The sequence below is a fragment of the Chaetodon auriga genome, chromosome 21, assembly GCF_051107435.1.
Source record: "Chaetodon auriga isolate fChaAug3 chromosome 21, fChaAug3.hap1, whole genome shotgun sequence".
Taxonomy (NCBI): domain Eukaryota; kingdom Metazoa; phylum Chordata; class Actinopteri; order Chaetodontiformes; family Chaetodontidae; genus Chaetodon; species Chaetodon auriga.
In genome coordinates this window covers 14255997-14278239 of record NC_135094.1, presented here as the reverse complement: position 1 = coordinate 14278239, position 22243 = coordinate 14255997, and the positions used below count along the sequence as shown (strand labels likewise).

The 22243-nt window shown below is 43.6% G+C and overlaps 1 protein-coding gene across 5 annotated transcripts in view; it reads right to left on the bottom strand.

The window, feature by feature from the left end:
* The window catches only part of mpp7a (MAGUK p55 scaffold protein 7a), a 123766-nt gene that overhangs the window by 4540 nt on the left and 96983 nt on the right, over positions 1 to 22243 (bottom strand). For all 5 annotated transcript variants that reach the window (XM_076761429.1, XM_076761430.1, XM_076761431.1 and 2 more), the window contains 5 exons: positions 16355 to 16525; positions 10635 to 10715; positions 7241 to 7334; positions 4644 to 4752; positions 3500 to 3643 (listed from right to left, as the gene is read on the bottom strand). In XM_076761429.1, coding sequence (XP_076617544.1) covers positions 3500 to 3643; positions 4644 to 4752; positions 7241 to 7334; positions 10635 to 10715; positions 16355 to 16525 — 599 coding nt within the window. The remainder of the gene's footprint in view (positions 1 to 3499; positions 3644 to 4643; positions 4753 to 7240; positions 7335 to 10634; positions 10716 to 16354; positions 16526 to 22243) is intronic.

The following is a 22243-nucleotide window of genomic DNA, read 5'->3' as shown; positions in this document are numbered from 1 at the left end:
AGACGAAAAGGCGGCTCAGGGAGGGCAGAAGGTTTGTTGGCCTGTGGAGAAAACTATTCCACAGCGGGACTATATTCTCCGTCATCTGGACCGAAGCCCCTGCAGGACTTCCACTGTTGCACCGGGACTTACAGATGACCACTGTGTCCACTGCCAGGAAGACAACCCCTCTGACCTGTCCTGGCAGCTGAAGGAAACTGGGAGACTGTGCGCTGTTTTGTGTGTGTGATGTTTCCATGTCCACCAGCAAGTCTGCGTCTGTCTCTAGTTAGGCCATTCCAGGTAAAAGAACATTAATCACAGCAGGAAGCCGCTTAAGGGACAGAGAGCTGGGTAAAGAGATGGAAAGAGAATCAAAAAAAAAAAAAAAAGGGAGGAAGAAAATAACAAGATAGATGTAGGATGAAATAAAAGGGGCAGAGAGATGAAAATAATGAAGGTAAAAGAGGCAAATGGAAAGCTGGGCAAGCAGGAGTGAGTGGATATTCTTTGGCATCCACTGATCCGTGCTGGATCGCTCTCCTCAGAGGGCAGTTTGAGCTGATGCCACTTCTGGAGGGCCAAACCTGAGAAGAAAAGCACCGGGGACTCATTCATCCCCACTGCCATTAGATTGCTTAATTTCCACATGAAATGATGTAGCGTCTTATGCCTGTTTAAGCACTTTGTTTTAGCATAGATAAATGGCAGTTTTCATTGCACAGTATGAGGCTAGTGACTCTCAGTTTGAGAGTTCTCCATGTTGCAGATTTGAACCGACGTGATGTTTTTATGGCTTTCATTTTTATTGTTTTCTTTCTTGTATTTGTTATTAATGTGATTTACTGTGTCCATTTTGTGGATATCCCCCTATGAGACACTAAACCTTGCCAACACTTTAGTGCATGTGTCAGCCTCAGGTGTCATCTTTTAAAACCGCCACAAACACCACGTCCTTAGCGGGAAACCTGCTTTACTGATCCCAATAAAACACACCTGTCCTCTCTATTTAAATAAGCATCAAAATCTGAACCGATCTTCAGAAATCAGCTTTAAAAGATAGTGGTCATTTCAGATAATGTGCCATTTTCTGCACTAACCACATTATAGCTGAATTACAAACTACATCGGTCTGTTTTTGCTTGTTTCTACATCGCACTTCAGCTCCTTTTTTAAAACCTTCTCTGAATCGTCTCCAGCTCGAACAATGGGGCTAAAGTCAGGCTGCTCTGCTGAAACAATGAGACGACTGTTCCTCAGCCTTTATCATTAAAGCAGACCTGTCTCTCTGAGAGAAATACAGCTGGCGGAGGATAGAGTATGTCTGAGACGACTCACCCAACAACAGCTTCTCTTTCAGAGCCTTTAACAGCCAACCTGAGGTGGCTTACATCCTGTCAGTGCACACCAACATCTACAAAGAACCTGGTTTGTTAACCGGCTCCTTGTCACAGTTTTATAGAGGTGTGTTTGTATTACTTGAGAGAATAGCAGAAGCTAATAAAGGGACAGTGAGTAATAACAGCAGCAGCATGGATTGTTAGCAATCATCCTGTTTCTGACAACTACAGCTCATTGTTTTCAGGACCCCTGCTGGGAAATGACGAGCAGACGGACGCAAAATGATATTTCACAGCGTGACTAATGCAAGCTGGGCTTGTGTCTGTATCCAGGTTTTAAAGGGCTGACAGGGAAGAAAAATATCTATGGGATGTTCTGAGTGTGAGCCCACTTTTAACTGTGACCGAGCTGCAGGCTGTGCTGTATGTGTGATCGCACCTGGGTGTGTTTGACCGAGCAGAGCCAACACAGTCAGTGGGAAGGAAGGATGACTCCGGGGAAGCTCAAAGAAGTGACTGATCATGCTGCCTTGCTAATATGACTTTGGATTAAAACATGTCAGCTGTTCAGTGTAAGAATAAGATGCTAAGATGGAGAAGACATAATTTTACTCAACAGTTTAAGGGTGGCACTCATCTTCTTAGGGCTGTCATAGGGGTTTTAGTGCCTCATGATTGGTCGGGTCTGTCTGTCACTGGGTCTCTCAAAGGGCGGGTACATTCTACTGTCAGTCACAGAAATGAGTGTAAGCCATGTTTGTTAACACAATGAAGGGCAGCTTGGTTTAATAGAACAAGAAGAACGGAAGGAATGTTCAAGAAGTTGTGGTGATGTTAACATTTGGACTTTTTCTTGCAATATGAGGTCACCACTGAACATTTATTTATTTTTTGAGGAGATTCATGTGTTCATTTCATCAGGTCCTTAAGGTGCTTACTATCCTGACAGGAATGAAAAGTAAAACTTAAAATGCTAAATGACTATGGAATTTGATTTGATAATGGAGTGTTTTCTCTCTTTTTTTGTCATTTATGGCAAAGTAGTGTGTAGGGTGAAGGCTGAGGGACAGTGGAGAGGAAAGTAAGCCCATTCTGAAAGTAGGGTGGGGAGTAAATTATTTTGGTAGATGTAAAATTTCACCTGTCTGTCAATGTTATTTGCATATGTTTTCAATAAAGCCTCATAAAGAAAAATGTAAATCATTACACAGCGTGTTGGATTTACACCTGCAGACCCCAGTTCACACCCCATCACCTCCTCCAGTGTCAGTCTGTCAGTCTTCATCTCTTCCTCAGCCTCCCTCGCTCCTCGTGTTTCTTACCTCCCAACGTCCCATCAGGCCACGCCTGATATGTTGCTGACCAGGATTTTGGCCTCACCACTGCCTGTGGGGAGCGAGACACGCGAGCAAGCGAACCCTGATGGGGCTGGGAAAACCATCATCCACCCTCACCCCCCCCGGCTAGCTCCCCCACCCTGCAGCTTCACAACAGCACTGACCACCGGCTAATTGGTTTCATCTGCGTCCCCACTGGGCTGGGATGAAGGTGTGTTAGGGATGACCTCATCACTCGCACACATACTGTATACACAGCGTTCAGAAAGTCTGTTATTTCTTCTTCTGCTGATCTTTCAGGTGTAAAGCCATGTGTTTCTACAGTATAACATCATTGGACAGTGTGTTGAGTGTGTTCCCCAGTTACACCCTACATGTGACTGACTTTCTTACAACATATAAATCATCTTATACAGTTATGTTTTTGACCATGACTGCAACGAATAAGTAATTTTCACTGGTTGACTATATTTGGAGACAGTTTGTATCTGTTGTGCATTTGCTCTGGCTGGCTGTATGTTTAATACCCCCCTTTATCCTTACTTAATGTATATCCTGTTATTTTCCGCTGTGGCGATCCAATTTCCTTACAGGGGTCATTAAACTTTCATTTAACTTAATCTAATCTGAATAGTATTTACAAATATCATCCAGTTTGGGAGCAGCAGCTGGGGTGTTAGCGACTCACTGAAAAGTATATCAAATTGATTTCCTGTGATTGTCGAAATCAAGGCAAACCTGACCCATCTGGCACTTCAAGCTGTCTGAATAACTGTAAACAGCATATGTTAATCAAAGTCTGATTCAGTGTGACAAAAAAATGTTCTTGTTACGTTCTCTTACCGTGAATGGCTTGGCAGATCCCTTGTCATCCTTTCCTGATATGATTTTGGCATTCTGTCTGGTCTCCCTCAATCTCTCAATCGTAGGAGGCTTCACAAACACTACGAAGGGTTTAAATTCGGCTGTCCGCAGATGCTTTATTGTCTGAACAGAAACGAAGGACAACAAGCAAAGGAAGTGTGAGGCAATGCTATTCAAGCACAAGTCAAAAAGGAACCACTGGTTCAAGGTATGGGTGGGTGAAACCAAAAACAGGCCTCTGGTTATCTAGTGTATGTGGTTCTTTTTGAAGATAGTGAAGGATACATTTCTGTGATGGCAACTGCATGAAACAACACCACCACTCTGATTCTCAAGAGGTAGAAGAGAGGTCAGAGTTGGTTAGTGATGGCGTCAGGCTTCAGACGAGTTCTGCCACCGTGATCAGGGCTTCTCACTGTGCTAATAAGCAGTGGGACCAAACCCACAACTGACAGGAGGGTGGATAAAAACCCCAGAGGAAGGGAAAGGAGAAGAACCAGTGTGAAACATTCATCGTAGCTCTCATCAGCTGCTCACCAAGTCAGCATGGGAGCAGTCACATGCTTTGACACTGCCACAGATCTGATCAATGAGTCATGTTGGAGAATGGGCTCAGAGACCACCAAAAATGTATGCCAAAAACAAGAGATTATACCTAAATGTACACACTCTCGGGCTGACTCTCACTGCTGCTCAGGCTGGGGTGGTTTGAGAACATGCCAGTTTAATCTATATAATGCTGTATTTGCTTATGTGTCATTATCCAATGAGCAAAAACAAAAAGAGAGGCACTGGTGGGACAGAGGCTGGACAATACTGGCTCTGGATTAATGGGAAACGTGTTGAGGGATTTGTCGAGGCTCACTGACAAGCCGGCCATTCGTGTAGGGTCTGATCGACACCACCAAGACAAATAAGCTAAAGAGGAAATCTTCAAATAGAGGAAATTAGTGGTAATTACTCCTTCAAAATTCCCCCTTTAATACCCATTTTGGTAATCCAGTAAGCAGCAAAGGCCACAGGAAAGCCAGGGAACACAGAGATCTGCTCCTGAGATAGAGGTAGAGGGAAGAGGGAAGAGAGGGATGGTCAGATTTGGAGAGGATGGTTTTGTATCACTCACATGAGGCTGGACATCCAATAAGCACACTTTGTTCTTGGAGAGGACGGAGCGGATCGAGTCTAGACTTGTCCCATAGTAATTCCCTTTGTACTCTCCATACTCGATGAACCTGAGAGGTGAGATGGAAAGAGACTGAACGTGAGAAGAGATGAGGAGATTGTTGAGCACCTTTTGTGATGATTTTACTGCAGGGATTAGTATCGAATGCAACACTAATGTCCCATGGGAGAAACATTAGAATCTTGTCCTAATCTGGTGAACTGCGTCAGCACGCTTCTGAGATTCATCTTAGAAATAATGATATATAAAAACCCTACAAATCCACAGAGACACGAGGATTACTCTTTCAACCACTGACAGATCTGAAGATAGCGTTCTCTAGCAGAACTTAAAAACCAGACGTTTTGGCCGAGTGTGTTTTTATATAATCTCCTACGCTACCCGTTCAATCAGTAACACCTGTTTGTTCCAGAAAGACCACAAAACCCCTGAATGCCAAAACCTTCCCTCCTTTAATCCACAAGGGTTTAAGCCCAGCAAGCAACTGCAAGGGCGCGAGCAAACAAACATTTTTCCACCAGATAATCTCCCCCCTTTCACACCAATCAGCTGTCATGAAATAAAAAGCCACCAGTGTATTTTTAGCTGAAAACAAGAAGGAAAAAAGGCAGCGAGGAGAGTAACGACGTGGAAAGAATTTGAAGCTAATAGGACTGCGTGGTATGCTTGCAGTCTGCTCATGACGAGTGTCGGACAGAATGACTGCCTCAGTGTGACTGATGCCATGTAAAAAGAAAGTTTTATGGTAATTGCCCATGTAAGAAAGTTTTACTCAGCATTTTTTAAAAGAAGGGAGACTTCAGTCTCAAACAAACCTCATTCGGTTATGGGGAAATTCATTTAAGAGCTTACAGTAGCCTGTGCCTAAAAACTCACACCTTGCAGCATGCTGCGCTGTTTGTCGTCAGAGGAGAAGGTATATAGATTATAGGGAGGAGTGCCAGCAGAGGTTCAGCTATACTGACAGGATGGATTGTTGCCATTTTGACATAGAACAGGGCTTCCCTTGGGAAAGTTGTTCAAGCTAAACACACGTTGTTGTGGCCCCAATTCAGAGACCTTTTATTTCTGCACAGAGCGCATTGTTTTTGCTGCACGCAATGAGGCATAACGCAAACAAGTTCATCTCACTCCTCGTCTACTTTGCTGCCTTGTAATTTCAGCGTGGAATGTCCCACGCATCCACCCCACATCACAGCTCTGTCGCTCACCCCTCCAACTCCCTGAAAAACATCGCATGCCATGACCTACACCGCAACATGACCTAAATATACAGCCCCCCTTTCCCTTCTTCTCTGTATGCTCTGACACTCTATATGCACTCATCACCACAGATTCCCCTCCATGTCGTAACTAGTGTGTGTGTGTGTGTGTGTGTGTTTGCGTGCGTAAATGTTTTGCATGTGCACCCTACAGTATATCTTTCTTCCCCCTTCCAGCTTATGTGAGACCAGCAGAAAGCCATCAATCATTCTTATGACTATTACAACTTGCATTTCAATTTGTTGGCCACAAATGTCAAGGCGGGCCGTGGTGTGGCTGGATTCAGAAAGAGCGCCTAAAGAAAGGAGGAAGCAGAGACTGGAGACCTTGGGGCCACTGTCTGGAGTTCCGTTACCAACACAGGGCCTGGCCCTGTCAACACCAGCTCACAGTCAGTTACAGAGACACACAGAGGACAGCAGGGAGGCTGTGTTTGAACAGTGGCAGCAAGTGCTGGACCAGTCAGACTGCTGCTTTCAATGCTGCCCTGCCTCTTAGTGATCCAGAGCACAGATAGAGAGATTCTGTTGTTGAAGGTGAGGACTTTCAAGCCTCACATATCCTGAACACATGTGTTTTCATTACACTTTGAAATAGCACACATATATACTGTATTCATGTAATTCATGAAGGAGAAATGCCTTCTGGTTCTGGTTGTCAATGTTGTATATTATAGCACTGATAACTTAACAATTAATCAACAAGTCAAAGAACTTTTTAACTATTTCACTGACTGAAATTAGATTAATTTCGTATTAAGGCCACTGCTCAGAAAAAAACTTAAATTTTAAGAAAATGTAATGTTATGGGAATAAATTTGTAATTCTACAAGAAAATATATTACTTATTATATAATATTTTGAGAATGAAGTCCGACTATTCCTGGATATTTGCTCCATCACAGTAAACAGTTCTTAAGAAAAGCAGGATTATAGTCCAGTATTTAGTATGATTATTTCAACCTGTTACAATTCAACCAATGATCATTTAGTTTACAGACTCTTGAAACCAGTTGATTTGTTCTGGAAACAGGGTGAAATGACACAATTTTCCGTGTGTGTGAAGTGAGAGGACTCAATAGGAGACAATTAGTAAAAAGGATATATTTGTGGGATGGGAGATCAACCACGGGGAATGTTTTGTTCAAAACACGTTTAAAGTTGTAAATAATGACATCATGAAAATCTGTAGTCCATGTCTACAGTATGAAGTTGAATCTGATGGGTCCACCATTGGTTTTCTTCTTCACTTATACCAAACACAGTTGTGCCTACTTGTTGTTGTGGATGTCCGTCTCAAAGAGGTGTTTGGAGATGAAGTGGTACTCCACGCCATCGCTCTCCTGGCTCCTCTTGGCCCGACTGGTGTCTGAGACAGAGGAGAAGAGAGGCAGTGATTACCTCAAACCCAGACTGTCTGACTCACTGTTGGGGCTGAAAGCATCTGAACTGAGCCCCTTATTAACATCACTGGAAGTCTGAAACACAGCACGCTGGGCCATGCCAACCCTTGTATATATTATTGTGTAATAGCACTATAAAATACACAACCTGTAGTGCTGCAGCACTAAACTCAGACACTTAACTGACATTCAGCAGAGGTTTACTGTGTCTTATTAAATTTGTCTCTTGTAATGTGGCTGCAGTGCCTGTAGAAACAGAAGCCGGAGCGTTAGCCGCCACTGTTAGCCGCTGTAAGGTAATTGAGTTTGGGAGCGCTCATTAACATCAAGTCTCTACATTTACTTGGCTATAAACCATAAAGCCTTGCTATAAAATGGGCGGTGGGGGCGGCACGTGGAGGGAACGTGAGCAGACAGCGACGGAGGATTTGTAAGGGTCAAGGGGTCGACTCACACCGCAGCTCATTTCAGGAGTGCTTCAAAGGTCAGAGGGGAGAGTCGTACACCCGTCAGACACTTCGACCAGCTCCAAAACAAACTATTAAACTTTTATCACCTGCAACCAAAACTGCCAAGTTCTGCTTTACTCTCCTCTGAGTTGTTCTTTTCATCAGCATGTGTTGAGGCTGTGCCCTAGTAGTGGACCCGTGCCTTTCCTTTATATGGTCCAGACTGATCTACAGGGTTCATGGAAAACCAATGGTGTGATTTATACAACGTGTCACTCGCTCGAGAAGGAAAGACAGCCATAAATCCAACTGTGGTGGAGAAGACACTGAGGAAGATCAATAAATATCTGTCATCAGCCTCAGACAACAGTTGGAAAAACACGAGGAGGAAGCCAAAACAGCCTTGTCATAAGATAACATATACTTATGCCTCCCATTCAGAAATGTGTAAGACGCAGTGCCAAGCAGGCCCTCCGTAGTTAGACCGACACCATCCACCATGCGTTATTTTGTCTGTTTTGTGCACCGAAAATAATTACAGTGCAACAAAAGAATGTGCATCCGTTCAATCCCGAATCGTGGAAAATATCAGTAAACTTGGATTGGAATCAAAAAGTTAACCCCCTACTCTAATGGCTTCTTGCAATGCTGCTTGTGTTTCTTAGACGGCTGGTTTACATTTTACAGGGACGAGCAGAGGGAGGGAGAGAGGGAGAGAGAGAGAGGAAGAGAAAGAGAGAGGGAAAGAAAAAACCCCAAAATTTAACCGGGACCACAAGCCGGTGGTCTCCAAAGCTCCGGTTTTCAAATTAACAAAAAGGGGTAACGCTTTCGGGCTTAATCCGAAACAACAGCAAGTGTTAAACACATCCATGTGTCCATTGGCAGCAATCAAAGATTAAAAAAGAGTGAGACGAGATACTTTCCGAGTCTTTTTCCTCTCAATGAGAGCCAGGGCTTGTGCCATACGTCTTCTATATGGGTCAGAATCAGGCTGTCTGGGCTCTATTAAACACAGCATCACAGGTCACATTTGAGAACAATTATCATGCCTTGTGGAAGAAAAGGCCCCACCGATGGGATTTTAATACCAGGGACATTTCAAGTGTCAGACTTCGACTGGGACGCATCCATTAAGCCACACAGCACGTAACAAACAGAGCAATTAATATCAGCGATCGTCATATTTCCTCAAACTCATGTCGCTGTTTCCTTCCAAGCCCCAGATGGTAACGACGCAATTACTAATGCCACTGCACTGCTCAAATGTATAAATCAAAATGATTTCTTTGTCCCAACATGCTGGCTTTGGGACATCAGAAGTGCAAAAAAGTAAAAAAAAAAAAAAAAAAGGCCTGGAGAATCAGGCCTCTGCAGCAAAGCTGGATGCTGTTCAGAATTATGGGACGCTGTGATTAAGTCCTTAAAAGGAGTGAAAGGGGAGGAGGAAGAGGCAAAAAGAGAGAAAGAAAGCGAGAAATAAAGTGAGAAAGACAGGAGAGTGGGTAGCTCGGTGCCAACTTGTGAAGCAGTGGAATGGCATGTCTTCAAGAGGTCGAAAAACGCAGTTTCCTCCATCATTTGGAGCTTGTCAGGCAGACTGTGAAAAGCTGACAATTACACAGGAGGAGAAACAAACGCCTGGGCCTTGAGAGGACCAGCCGTGCTGCCTAAGAGCTGCCCTGGGTGTTACTCACTGCCAGACAGCTCCCGGTGCGTGTGCATGTGTGTGTGTGTGTGTGTGTGTGTGTGTGTGTCAGACTGGACCTTCATTACTCAAACAGCACAAGCACTCTCAAAAACTATGAAAACTAAACTGAAACAACAAAGCTAAACATCCTTCACTTAAAGCGATTATTTTGATTTGTTGCTAAAGGCTCACAGGGTGCACCGGGGCGCTGCGTAATCTGAATTTAATCTGGCATCTCGAACGCTTACATTTCCCCGTGGCGCGGTGGACAGATGTACATGAGGCTTCTTGGGCACAAATGGATTCAGGGAGGCGACTTGTCCTCATGAGCACACAGCTGTAGTGTAAATTATTTGATGTCTGATGAGGGTCCTTCCTCCAGAGAACAGCAGCCTCGACTTCTTGTTTGCTTATTTTATCTGTGAACATCTTGATGTTTACAGTACGCTGTCCTGAGGTTACATCAGTTACACTGAGAGCTCCATTACAACAAGACATGTTTGTTTTCAACCAGAGAACAAGCCAAAGTCCACTTATGGAATAGAGAAATAAACTTTGCTGACAAAAGACTTTGCTTGGGCGTCCTGGTGACGTGGTTTAAGACACATGCAAATATCCCGGGTTCAGTTCTGGCTTGGGATGTCATACCTCTCTCCCTGCAGTTTCCTGTCTGTATCTCTACTCGCTATCAAAATGAATTGCAAAAATGTCAAAAAATAAAATCTTAATATGTCTCTAAAATGTATTTTCTAAATGTGATTCATTCAAAATGTAATATATTTTAGTTTGTCCACATTAATTGAAGGTAGAAATTGTATTCAAAATGTCTTTTTACTGTAGATTGGACAGAATTACTATCTGTGCTGTTGCAGATTTCTACCTGACTGTTTTATAAGCTGATCTAAAACCATAGTCTGGTAAAAGGCTTATGGACACAATGTTTAAAACACACATTCACACATAAGACAAACAGCTACACACAGATAAGACAGAAAAAAAAAAACGCGCAGAGAGGAAAGATTGGAAGACAAATGGAATCTACTGGAAGCTGCTCACCTCGTGCTGGATCTGACCACAGACACAAAGGGCTTGACCTAACCTCAGTGGGATGAGTGGGGTGAACTTACGTGGGATGGTCACACTGAAGTGTTGGGGGTCCGAGATCAACAGCTTCCTCTTGAGCTCGTTCAAGCCAACACCTGTTGGTCCTGCGAAACACAAACAGTCTATCAAAACAAGACAATGCAATCAGAGAAAAGAGAAGAACATGATAAAATATATACCGCAAAGAAGACTTCACTAATGATGTTTTTATGAAACTATAATCACACAGAATATAGAAAACTAATATCTTATCATGCAATGTCAACATTAACATAAAGAATTATCATTATATTAGATCAAAAGACACAAAAAGAGACTCAAAAGAGACAAAAAAAGATCAAAATTGAAGCAGCAGAGGCTGAAATATTCTTCCCATAACGCATCTTGATGGTATTATTATTATTATTATTATTATTATTATTATTATTATTATTATTATTATATTAGACCCTCTGTGCCATCATCAGGATTTTATATTACCAGTATGATTACTATGGGAAAACTGGAATATAAGAAGTAGTTATTCATCTAAAACCATTTTATTTTACACTGCATTATAGTGTATTACTTATACCACCATACAAGTCAATATATTATTTTGTATGTTGTACTTTTATATACTATTTTTCATATCTATGCTTCAGTTAGAAGTCAGTTTAAATGTCATCTCGTCATCATTTTTCCAAATCATTCTTTATCTGTTTTCTTACCACCTGTGTGTCTCCTGTGTGGCTGTAATGTGAATTTTCCTTATGGGATCAATAAAGTTTTATCTTCTAGATCAGCGTCAAAGCTCTTTCTCTGAGGACGGGAAACTCTTTCAAAGTTTCTGTTACGTAATATGAAATCAATTTACCAGAGCGTGAATTTAATTTCACATTCTATTAAAACACAATCAGCCCAGTGCAAGCCTTCCCAGCAAGGGGAACTGATTTAATATGACAAAGTTACAGGGATTCTACAGTTACAGTTAGTTTTAACCAGTTCCTCTCTCACTGTAATTTGGCAGAACATTCAACCTTCACCATAGGTACACAGTCGAGGTAAGGAAGCAGTTTCCTGTATTGTCGCAAGTCAGCTGGATTTTCCATCACGCCCCAAGTGTGGAAACTGAGGTAATGAGCTGGAGAGGAGGAGGCAGGAGTATTGACCATTAATTCATCTGTGGCATCCCTCCTGCATTCATTAGCCAACTCTCCAACACATGGTGATGGTAAAGGTCAAAGGTAAAAAAAAAGAAAATTAATTGTATTGTGATATTAAGGAGCACAAACATATGGCAGCTTCAGAAACTATTTTGAATAGATATCATTAACAGGCAGCATGTAAGTCTGAATTTCATGCAAACGTGCATTCAGTACCTGTAGATGCAGACATATTGACGGATTTTAACATCTAAGAACCTTGTTTACAATGGTTTTGGTTTGGTGGAAGTCACTGAATCAATATCCAAATGTTCTCTCTTTTACAGTTTTCCCTCTGTCTCTTTTTCCTCTCTGTCTCCGAAAGCCACAGTATTTTGGTGCTTGTTACCAGGGTGCTACATCATCCTAATTTGAAGCGACTGGCATCAATGTCTTCAACGAACTGGACAAGAAATTAGTTTGGAGTTACAAGTGCATGGCTCCACATTTCAGTGTTTTACCACAGCTCTGCAGTGTGTGGACAGCGAGAGAAAGCGCTTGATCTGGGCTCGAGATTCCTCGCATGCCTGACGTTCTGGGCAGGCACTACAATCGCATCAAACCCTATTGGAAATTCGTTTCTCCAGGCAAATGTGTTTAGCAGGCAGCTCCTCTAAAACAAACGGACAATGAGTTCACTCAGTGATGCGGATTAGGTGGAAAGGGAGGGAGAAGGAGAGAGAGGGCGAGAAAAAAATGCTGAAAAAAACAAGCTCTGTATTTCGAAAAGACAGAGTGCTCCTGTTTCCTCTCGTGCTATCTACGCTGTTGCTCTACATTTCATCAGGTGTGAAGCAGGAAGCTTTTGGAATGATCCACAACCTGATAAATAGGTGTGGACAACAAAGCTCTTTTAAGCGTAATCTGTGAGCGCTGGCAGCCTTCACACACAGACAAATTCACACCCCATGCTTTCCCTTTACTTCTGCACCCAGCAACACATGGTTTGGGTCCTATTGTGCGACTGCTGTAAGTGATAAAAGCTGTTTCCTCAGAACACTCGCACACTCTGCTGTGAATTCAAGAGAGAGAGGGAGAAAAAAAGAAAATAGAGAAAAAATACCCCGGCCCTCTTTGGATGGACGGTGCGAGGCATTCTGTGGTTACCGTCTCGCATAAACAAGCGCATGGCCAACCGAAGACAGCGATCAATCTTAGCTGGGGAGAGGGAGTTTTTCAGTGAGGAAAAAAAAAAAAAGTTAGAGAACCTGGGGGTTGAGAGCTCGGGTGATTTATTAAGATGAGGAAATGGAGTTCATTTTGAATTTGTTTCGGGAGCGCGGGAGGAATGCAGCGGCGCTGTTTGAACAAGGCTGCGGACCAATGTTGTTGTAGGTGCTGAAGGTGGCAGAGCGTGGTAATAGAGGCTCTTTTATGAGCCCTATCACAGTGGTGCAGACGGTCCTCCCGGCAGGCCGCAAACCTCCACATAAGCATGTTTGCTTGAGTCTGAGTGTGGATATCAGGGCCCGGTCACAGGGGGCCGACAGAGACATTTGTGCTCGCCTTGGTATGACTAACGGCCCCACTTCTGCACGCTCGTAAAACCATTTTCACCTTGTACATCGCTCCCTTGCTTGCCACTTGTGATATCAATGATGCATGGCAGCAGGCCTTCATCAGAATACCTCAGACGGCGATTAAAGCTTATTCCAGCTGTACCACCGCCTGCCAAGAGGGCCCAACAAGCCCACCATCAGGTCTTTTACAAGCAGAAGCAATGCCCTGTGGTCCTGTTCCATCGTCTGACCTTAAACACGCCACTTCTTTGTGCATTGTTTGTTTCAAACAATGCCCCAATACAACAGCAACATTATAAATCTGAACGCCACCATAAAAAAAGGCATAACTCTTCCAAATTTTCTGGACTAAGCTGCAGTATGTACATTGTGTTTGTGTGTTTTTCTCTCCCTCCGCTTGCCTCTCTCGCTGGCCCTCTTGCGGTACTTCTGGCCTTGCAGATTGCCGTGCCAGTAAAAGTGTCAGACTTCATTACCGCACTCATTAGAGAAGTTGCTTTTAATATTGCGAGCTTAATAACTTCCAGGCCAAGCACAGAGCACATCGCATGCAGTTTGTGCCGAGAGGCCGAGGCCAGGCCCGACGAGGCCCCGCTCTCGGCCCCAGAGCCTCGACCCAGCCTCAAACCTCCCAGCCTGCCTCATATCCAGGGCAGGGTACATTACAGCACTACACACAGTGCTGGCTTTGCTGCTACCACATTTAAAGGATGACAGTGGTGCAATGTGGTGAGCACACATCATTTGCAATGCACTGCTACTACATTTTCACCAGGAGGGAAGTCTTCGAATAGAGTTCCAATGTTATATATTTGGATACCACATAAACATTCGCTTAGGCATCAGTGCATTTGAAGTATGTTCGGGGCTAAACCCCAAACTAAAAACTTTCAGTTCATCAAAATCTTACTGTAAGTTCGGCGTGTCGAGTTACAAGGAAATGTGGGAATCGGCGCACTATTTTGTCAGGTTAAATAATCAGATTTCTTTCAAAACCATCAGTGGTTTAGTCAAACTCTGCCTGCAGTATGTAAAAACATATTTTCATTGGCTGTCTGATTGAAAATGTATAAAAATCCAGATAAGCATCTTGTTTTGGGTCTGAAACTGATCTCAGACTCTGTGCTTCATTCAAGTGCAAGAGGTTGGAAGCAGGTCATTCGTTAGTGGGTACTGTGGATCTGCATCCACATTAATGAAGAAACGCTTTTAGGCATTCCTGCAAAGATCTCGCCACATGTTAAAGGCTGTCAATGGGCTGTAGTAAGAACTTTAACCTTTTAAACCAAAAACACAAGAGGTGTGAGAAATGGATTAAACAGTGTGTTTAATGGCTCATACATAAGATGCCGTCATTAGCATGTCTGGCTAAGTAGCCTTCTATCTACAGAAGTAAACAAGTCACTTTCATTGCCAAGCAGCATCTCATTAGCTAACTATGTCATTATGTGGGGTTACAGATTATGTTAGAAAAGAAAATCCTGACTTTTTCCTGGGACATGCAGCTTTAGCTTCAGTCATTGAGCATGATATCATCTTCCGGTGACAGTTGTCGTCATTTCAGCCCACAAAATCAACAATAGTTTGAGGACAGGTCTGAAGCTGGGGAATTTTGCAGCTTGGACTTTTTCAACCAACTTGCTTTTATAGATTAACTGAAGAGCAGATACTGATTGTGGAAAGGGATTTTCTCAAGCGCCGAACACATGTCCTTATATTTAGGAATAAAGTATCGCACCCCTGAAGAGAAAAAGACAAGAGCAGTTACAGAGAAAGGATTTCTAATAAGAAAAAACAAGAGACTCCAGGGAGCGGAAGAGGGAGAGAGAGGGGGGGGCAGAGAAACATAAAGCAGATCTTTCCTTGGCCCTCCGCTTCGTTATGTGTGAAATTATCCATAGGTTGTCCTCCAAATTATGGAAGTTAATTGAAAATATTTACATTTGCATGACAGGTGGGAGAGGTTGAGCATCCTCTGTGTAAGGCTGTGACATGCTGGCAGGAAAATGGGCTCGCTAATGAGCAGCACGTCTGATGAAGTCCATGCTCTGTGTTTTTCATTTGAGTGAACCAAGGCCTGGTCAATCAGACTAGCAGCACACCTCTGCAGAGAGCACGCATGAGGAAAAAAAGGCCTTGAGACCTTGTTGCAAGTGGTGTTCGTTGCTAGATTAACCTCCCAAATGTCGAAAAACTGCTGTTGGAACATCAGAGATGAAAAGATTGACTGGACTGGAACGGACGCTTGAGTCCTCATTCCTTGAGTGCATCTCTTCCCTTGGTGAATGGAAATAGATTGGAAAGGATCGCACTCAAAATTTGGGGAATGTTTTGTTCCGTCTGCGTCTGGGACATTCTTGTCATTTTTGTTACAAGTAACACAAACCTAAAAAGGAAAACGTGGAAAAGCCTTGAACTCACTGATGGTACAGTTGGTCCCGAGAAAGATTTAAGTCTTTACTGTTGCACCTGGCTTAGCATATTGTTCCACCATTCACTGGCAACGCTCGTCTTCCAACCACAAACACAGAATGAGAAACCGCTAAATTCATTTCAAGACCTTGGCACGTTATTAAGCTCTTTGGAGGGCTTTGTAACACCCGCTCCTCCAGGCAAGTGTTAACAATTCCATCGGCTCGAAAAATTGAAAGGACATTGAGAGTGAGGTGCCGTAAATGAAAGCACTAAATGTGACTGATTAATATGAGGTCTGCTCTGTCGATTCCACCGAGTGCTAAAAGTCTAAATTAAGGAGGCCCAGGATGACTGCGGCTCAGTCCCTGCATTGGGAAGCTCATTTCTGGGTTGGGGGTCGTGGGAGGGAAAGGCCAGGCCACCTGGGGCTTCTGGAGCTGCACAACTCTGAGTCATTTCTGCGATCTGTACGTGTCACCGTGCTGGGAGGTGAGGATATTTATTAAAATCTGTGGTGCCAAGTTTAACAGCAATAGAGCCCCCCGGCTGAAAGACAAAGCTGGAGGTGACCAGAGCTTGATAAACAGAGCATTTTCTGGTTACATTTTTGGACTCTCTACTCACCTACTATGACCACCAGCCTGTGTTTAGCTCCGCTCTGCCTGCGGTACGGGGTGACCTCCTCATACGTGGGCACGTCAGCCATGTCGTACAGTTCACTCTTCTTACACTCGTACATGGACTTGTTGGTCTTCTTGTCCCTCCTGCTCAGACGGAAGCTTCTCCTGAACCCAGCTGGAGGTCAGGATGAAACGACAGAGGAAGACAAAGGAGGCGGAAAGATACGCATCAATCACAATGTACCAAAAAAAGAACGTTTGTGTCAGTATACGTGTCTATGAGGGTGAAATTCCGACACAACTGTATGCACACATAAAGCAGCAGCTGTGCAATTGGATTTATGGTTGTTTCAGCGTCTTGGCAAACACCTCTGCAGCTCGATGTCCAATACCTCATACTGTATTGTGCAGCTTGGTTTTATGACAGCTATCTGTGCTGTAGGTGAAAGAAGAACAGCGAAACACTCAGCCAAACAGTTTCCCTGGATATCACACTCAAACACTCAATTCACATTTTCCCCTGGTGCCATGGCTGATTTTAATTTTCTTCTTCATTTGTGAAAAGCTAAGAAAAAAAAAAAAAAAAAACATCACTGGATGTTTTCTCATTAACAACACTTCGCCTAAATCGAGATAGGACTGACTACTCATCCCTGTTTTTGTATATTTGTTTTAAATCTTGTGGTCTCTAAAGACCAGCTTAGAGTTCACTGTGTGAAATGGAAGAAACGAGATGTCCTTTTCATGTAGCTGCCTGCTACAGGATGTGAACTTACTGCTAGCTGGTTAATGGTTGTTCACATAACTGTCAGGCTATGATTTACAATTCATTCATGTTGCAATTTTAGATAGTGGTGAGATGTGTGTGTGTCATTTAGTTTTCTCTGGCTGGCCGCAAAGGAAAGGCTTCTCTGTGTATGTTTGTGTGTGTGTGTGTGTGTGTGTGTGTGTGTGTGTGTGTGTGTGTGTGTGTGTGGGTCACTGTGCAACAGCCATCATCTCTGATTGGTTTATGGTGTGCGGCATGTCCTCGGACTGCCATCACAAAGGCTTCTTGACATACTGATCCAAGAGCGCGCAGGCCTTGATCCGACAATATCAAAAGGAGACATTTACCCCTAATTTGAGGACTATGGTTTCATATTTACGACAGATGCTGATTGAACCTAAAAAGAGGTAAATCTCCAAAACCCAAGATGTCTAATATCCCATTTCTGATGACAGTCATGAGTTGTTTTCAGCCTTCTCTTTCATTATTTCACTTTTTAATCAGTAGTTAATGAACTCAAAGATATGATGCAAGACGCCTGGGTAAGATTAAGGCAGCATGAAAATTTTGGACAAAGAGAAGAATCAGGAGTTGAAACAGCTCCTGATACCCGCCCCCTTAATACTTTCCACAACATTTTCAAACCACTGTGGGGCTGTGCAGACATGCAGCATAGAGAAAGAGTCTGCATTCCTCTCAGCTTGTTCTTTTCCAAACAGTCCCTTAATAAGGGATGGAGCTGCGGACCTATGCTGAGTTACAAATGAAACACACTGTAAGTCATTGGAGCAGAATAATAATGTTTTTGCATGCGCTTGTGTATACATCTGAGTGTACGCACGTGCCCAAGTACTGAATATAGTGTTACATTGAACATTTAGGGCAGACTTTGTTCCACTGTGGGCAAGCTGCGGCTTAGGTTGTCTGTGCCATTTCTTCTGTGGTTAAACTACTCATTCAGCACCCTCACCCCCTGTATCCCTACCCAAGGAGAATTAGCCTCTGCCACACAGTGGAAAACACACACCACTCATCTGACTTTCTGTAACCAATATCCACAAAGGTTGACATCATTACAATAAACATTAAAAGTACAAAGTTAATGATATCCTACTGAAAGCGGGCAGTCAATTATCTAAACGTTCAAAGCCAGAAACCCACTCTGGTAATTAGGCTTTAAGTAACACAATGAAAGCCATTAAATCTATCTATCTTAGAGTACGACAAGCTGCCATCTCATTGGCTCAGGTCAAGGGCACTCTCTGCTACTTTCCACGGATAGGCAGGTGCACAGTGTTACAGTCTACAGTTCATATATAGCACCATCTCTCAACCCTTAGAAATCTAGTGGCCCTGTAGATCACTCACCTTTCTAGACAGCTCCATTCAGAATCCTCCTGCCCTCCCCACTAGCGTTGTCTGAGGGTACATAAATTAAAGCCTCGTGCAGCAATGAGCAGCACCCCATCGCTCACCAAACCCTCCCCCAAAAACCATCTCTTCAGCGCTGATGGAGAGTGAATTAGACAGAGGGGATTGAAATTAATTTGATCCAGAATTAAGGAATGATTCAATTCAAGTTCAAATGAAGAAAGCCTGCCTGTTTGTCATGAAAAGCCTCGGGTATGTTGGAACACCAACATGTTTGTCACAGGATGATCGAAGCATAAAGCTCGCTAGTCGAAAAGGAATGTATGATATGTGTGGCACCGAGATCCAACAGCTCTTTCACTGGTTTGACAGGTCAAATCAAATTTGTTGACAATAGTTCTGTTTTGAATTTCCCTGGAACGAGAGCTGAGTAGTGGCAGTGTCCTCGTATGTTTTTCTGCAAAAGAGTGTTGTGTGTCTTGGGGTATGGAGTTAAAGTTTCCTTGCTTAAGTCCCCCACACACACGCACCTCTTAATGGTGTGCACCAGGCTGTGACTGGGTAATTGCCAAAACTGCAACTGAACACTTGCGTGTAAGCGCACACACTGTCTTTCACTCTTTCTACCTCACACACGCACACACACACACACACACACACACACACATGCAGACACTTTGATTCAAAGTCCTTTCAACAAAACAGAAACATTAAAAAGTGGAGAAAAAAAAAGATGAGCATATTTAACACAGTGTAAACACAAGCTGTGACTACGCACACACACAGACATACACACACAATTGCTTGGAAGTCGCCAGCAGTCGTGCAAGCCCATTTTCCAGTATGATAATATCTAACAGCCACGTAGGAAATTCAGCATGTGCGTAAAGAAAGCGCCCGGAGGACTCTGCAAACTGTGACTACAAACTGCCCACTCGGACACCAACATCCTGTCAATAGCGACACGGCTGCACCTGTAAAAGAAATGGCTACAACCGTAAAAGAAAAAAAGAAGTACAGTGCAGTAAGACAAATGTTCAGAAAAAATAACAGATGACTCGAAAAGCCTCAAATCATGCATTTGCCAACGGGTGTCTGAAAGAAGAGAAGCCTGAGAACAATACAAGCATCAGGTCTTCCAGACATCACGCGTAGGCGATCAGCGAGATGACAACGCGGAGAAGAAGAAAAAATGACTGCCATTTTCCATCCAATCAAACTTCATTTTCGGCAGACGGGGAGAGAGAAAAAGTGCGGTGAAGCTAAGAGGAAAAGGCTCATAGTGAAACCACCTGTTGCGTGATCCCAGAGCAGCGAGGGCCGCCGTCTAGGGCCCGTGGCCTAACTACAGGAGACCGTGCTGACAGCTTCAGTGCCATCCTGGCTCGCCCGGCAGGGGCCCTCTCTCCTCTGGACTAATGGAGATGACATCTATGGAATTAACCAGGCATGGCAGCCGGGATTAAGTGAGTATTACGCTCTCGGCTCGATGCCGCACGCTGCGGTTTAACGCTGTAACACTTAGTCCTGTTCGTGGGCACCAAATGTGGGAAGCATTACCGGCTCTCTCGAACTCATTATGCGTCCTCATTACTGGCTTGGTTGAAAGGGATGAGGAAGGCTCATGGTAGGCAGCTAGGGAGGTGGAGGACGCTTTCCACACTGTCAGCCATTATTACCCCAGCAGTGAATAAAAGGAAGAGGAGCACTGACAAAAATACAAAAGCCTGGAGCAGACAGAAGGACTACTCTGCTTGATTTATCACCAATTTGCTTTGCTTGCATAATACAAGGAAGCATGCAACACATGCCCAGATTTCTGAAGGTCTGACATGACTGTAAAGACAGAAGTTGAGCCATGTCACCGTGGGCCACCACAATGTACTCTAAAAGCCTCCAGAGGATTCAAGATGGCCATGAGGAGAGGAGAGGAATCAGGCTGAAAGACCAGAAAATGAAAGCAAGTGGACATATCTCAAGCGGCAACCTCCAGGGCTGAAAAATAATACCAGCGAGGAAGTGCCAAAAACTGCAGTTCCTGCAGTGGCCACTTGAGACTGGCTCCAAAAGTGAGTCAATCCCCATACACCACCATATTAAAATTCTCAAAAATAACCATGTTTACATCATGGTACTTCAAACACTTCTGGTCTCTATTGCTAATTTCCCTGTTCATGACACCTGCACAGGGGGTGAATTTTTATATAAATGACTTATTTAAATTATATTAAGGCTTTAAGTCATGCATAACTATGGGCATGGCTGCTTGAGTGGTAGCTACCTGCTGAGTTTCAGGCTTCATTCTGTATCCTCAGCTGCACCCATGCTGCTCGTTGTCCATTTTTGGATTAGCCAGTAGTTAGGCATCACAGAGACCACGTCTATGTTTTAAACAGTCTATCCAGGCATGTGCGTTCAAATGCTCCCTCCACACAACTGTTTACAGGCAGCCGTGTAATTGATGATGGTACAGCAGTCAAGTGGGCGCAGTAGCTGATCTTAATGTATTTGATTGTATCAAACCATTTCTGGACAACGGTATGTACACACAGTACCTGACCCAACCTCTGGACTTCAGGGACGTTAATAAAGCAACTTTCAGTCAAATTTGAGGCAAGCTGGTGTACTTCACTCCTCCACTAATAAGTGCAATGAAAGCAAAAGGCAAAGTTTGTCAGTGTGACATTTGAAATATGTACGTAGCAGTCCGCGGTGGTGAACTCATTAGAGTTTTATCTGGGGAGAACACATTCTGGGAGTAGTTTCCACAGCCCCCGCACTAAGCATTTGGAAAGTGGTACCCAAACCAAGTGTTACAGGCTTATATGGTGGAATAGGGCTCTAGACCTTTGGCTGCAAGAGGTCCATTTGTGTCGAGCGCTATTTGTTTTTCCCCTCCGCCTTATCCCACAGCTCTTTGGGCTCAGGAATGTCTCGTCTCAAAATGATGCCTGATGTCTTGTGTGTTGGCAAAAAAAAAACAAAAAAACAGAAAACACACATATGCACACACAACTACTTCTGCTTCCACTGGAGTCCTATCTATCAACTATCCACTATCAACATGCCAAAAGGGGCCCCTGAGTGCCAAAAGTACTGAGGCCAAATGCCTGCTTTCCTGTTTGTCTCAACAGTCTGATGTTCAGACAGAGAAGATGCTCAACAACAAAGCCACAGTCAAGAAAATTCCACGCCTCTTTTGCGAGTCTTTAAACAAGTGGGATGGTTGGTTGCAAATGCTGATAGAAGCATACCTGTTAAGCCAGTGCATATAGCTGCTCTGATTGTATCCAAATGTTGGATATCCATTAAAATACATAACATTTCAATACTATAAAGTAAATTTCCTCCCTGTTTGGACCCAGACTGGGGGAAAAACTCACTAATCCCAATGTACTGGCTCCTGCATGTCCACAACTATTGAACCTGTAGCCTGATGAACTCATCTCATTTTGGAAACAGAGTGTTTTTATTTCAGTTTATAACACTATTCCATTTTTTCCATAACTTGGACATAATTGGATTGTGAGGGGCTGATGGATATCCCAGCCACTGTTCGTTCAGCTTTAACTGATTTGGAGGCTTCTTGCTTGCCTTCCATCCACCCGTCTTTGTCTCTGGATGTTCAGTTTGTGACTTTTCGCGATCATGTTAGTGATGTAAAGTGTCACAGTACCAATGCATCCATATTACATGGATTTTTTTTGGTTGTGACTCCAGCTGAATAGACTGATGTGTCACCTGAAAATCAAA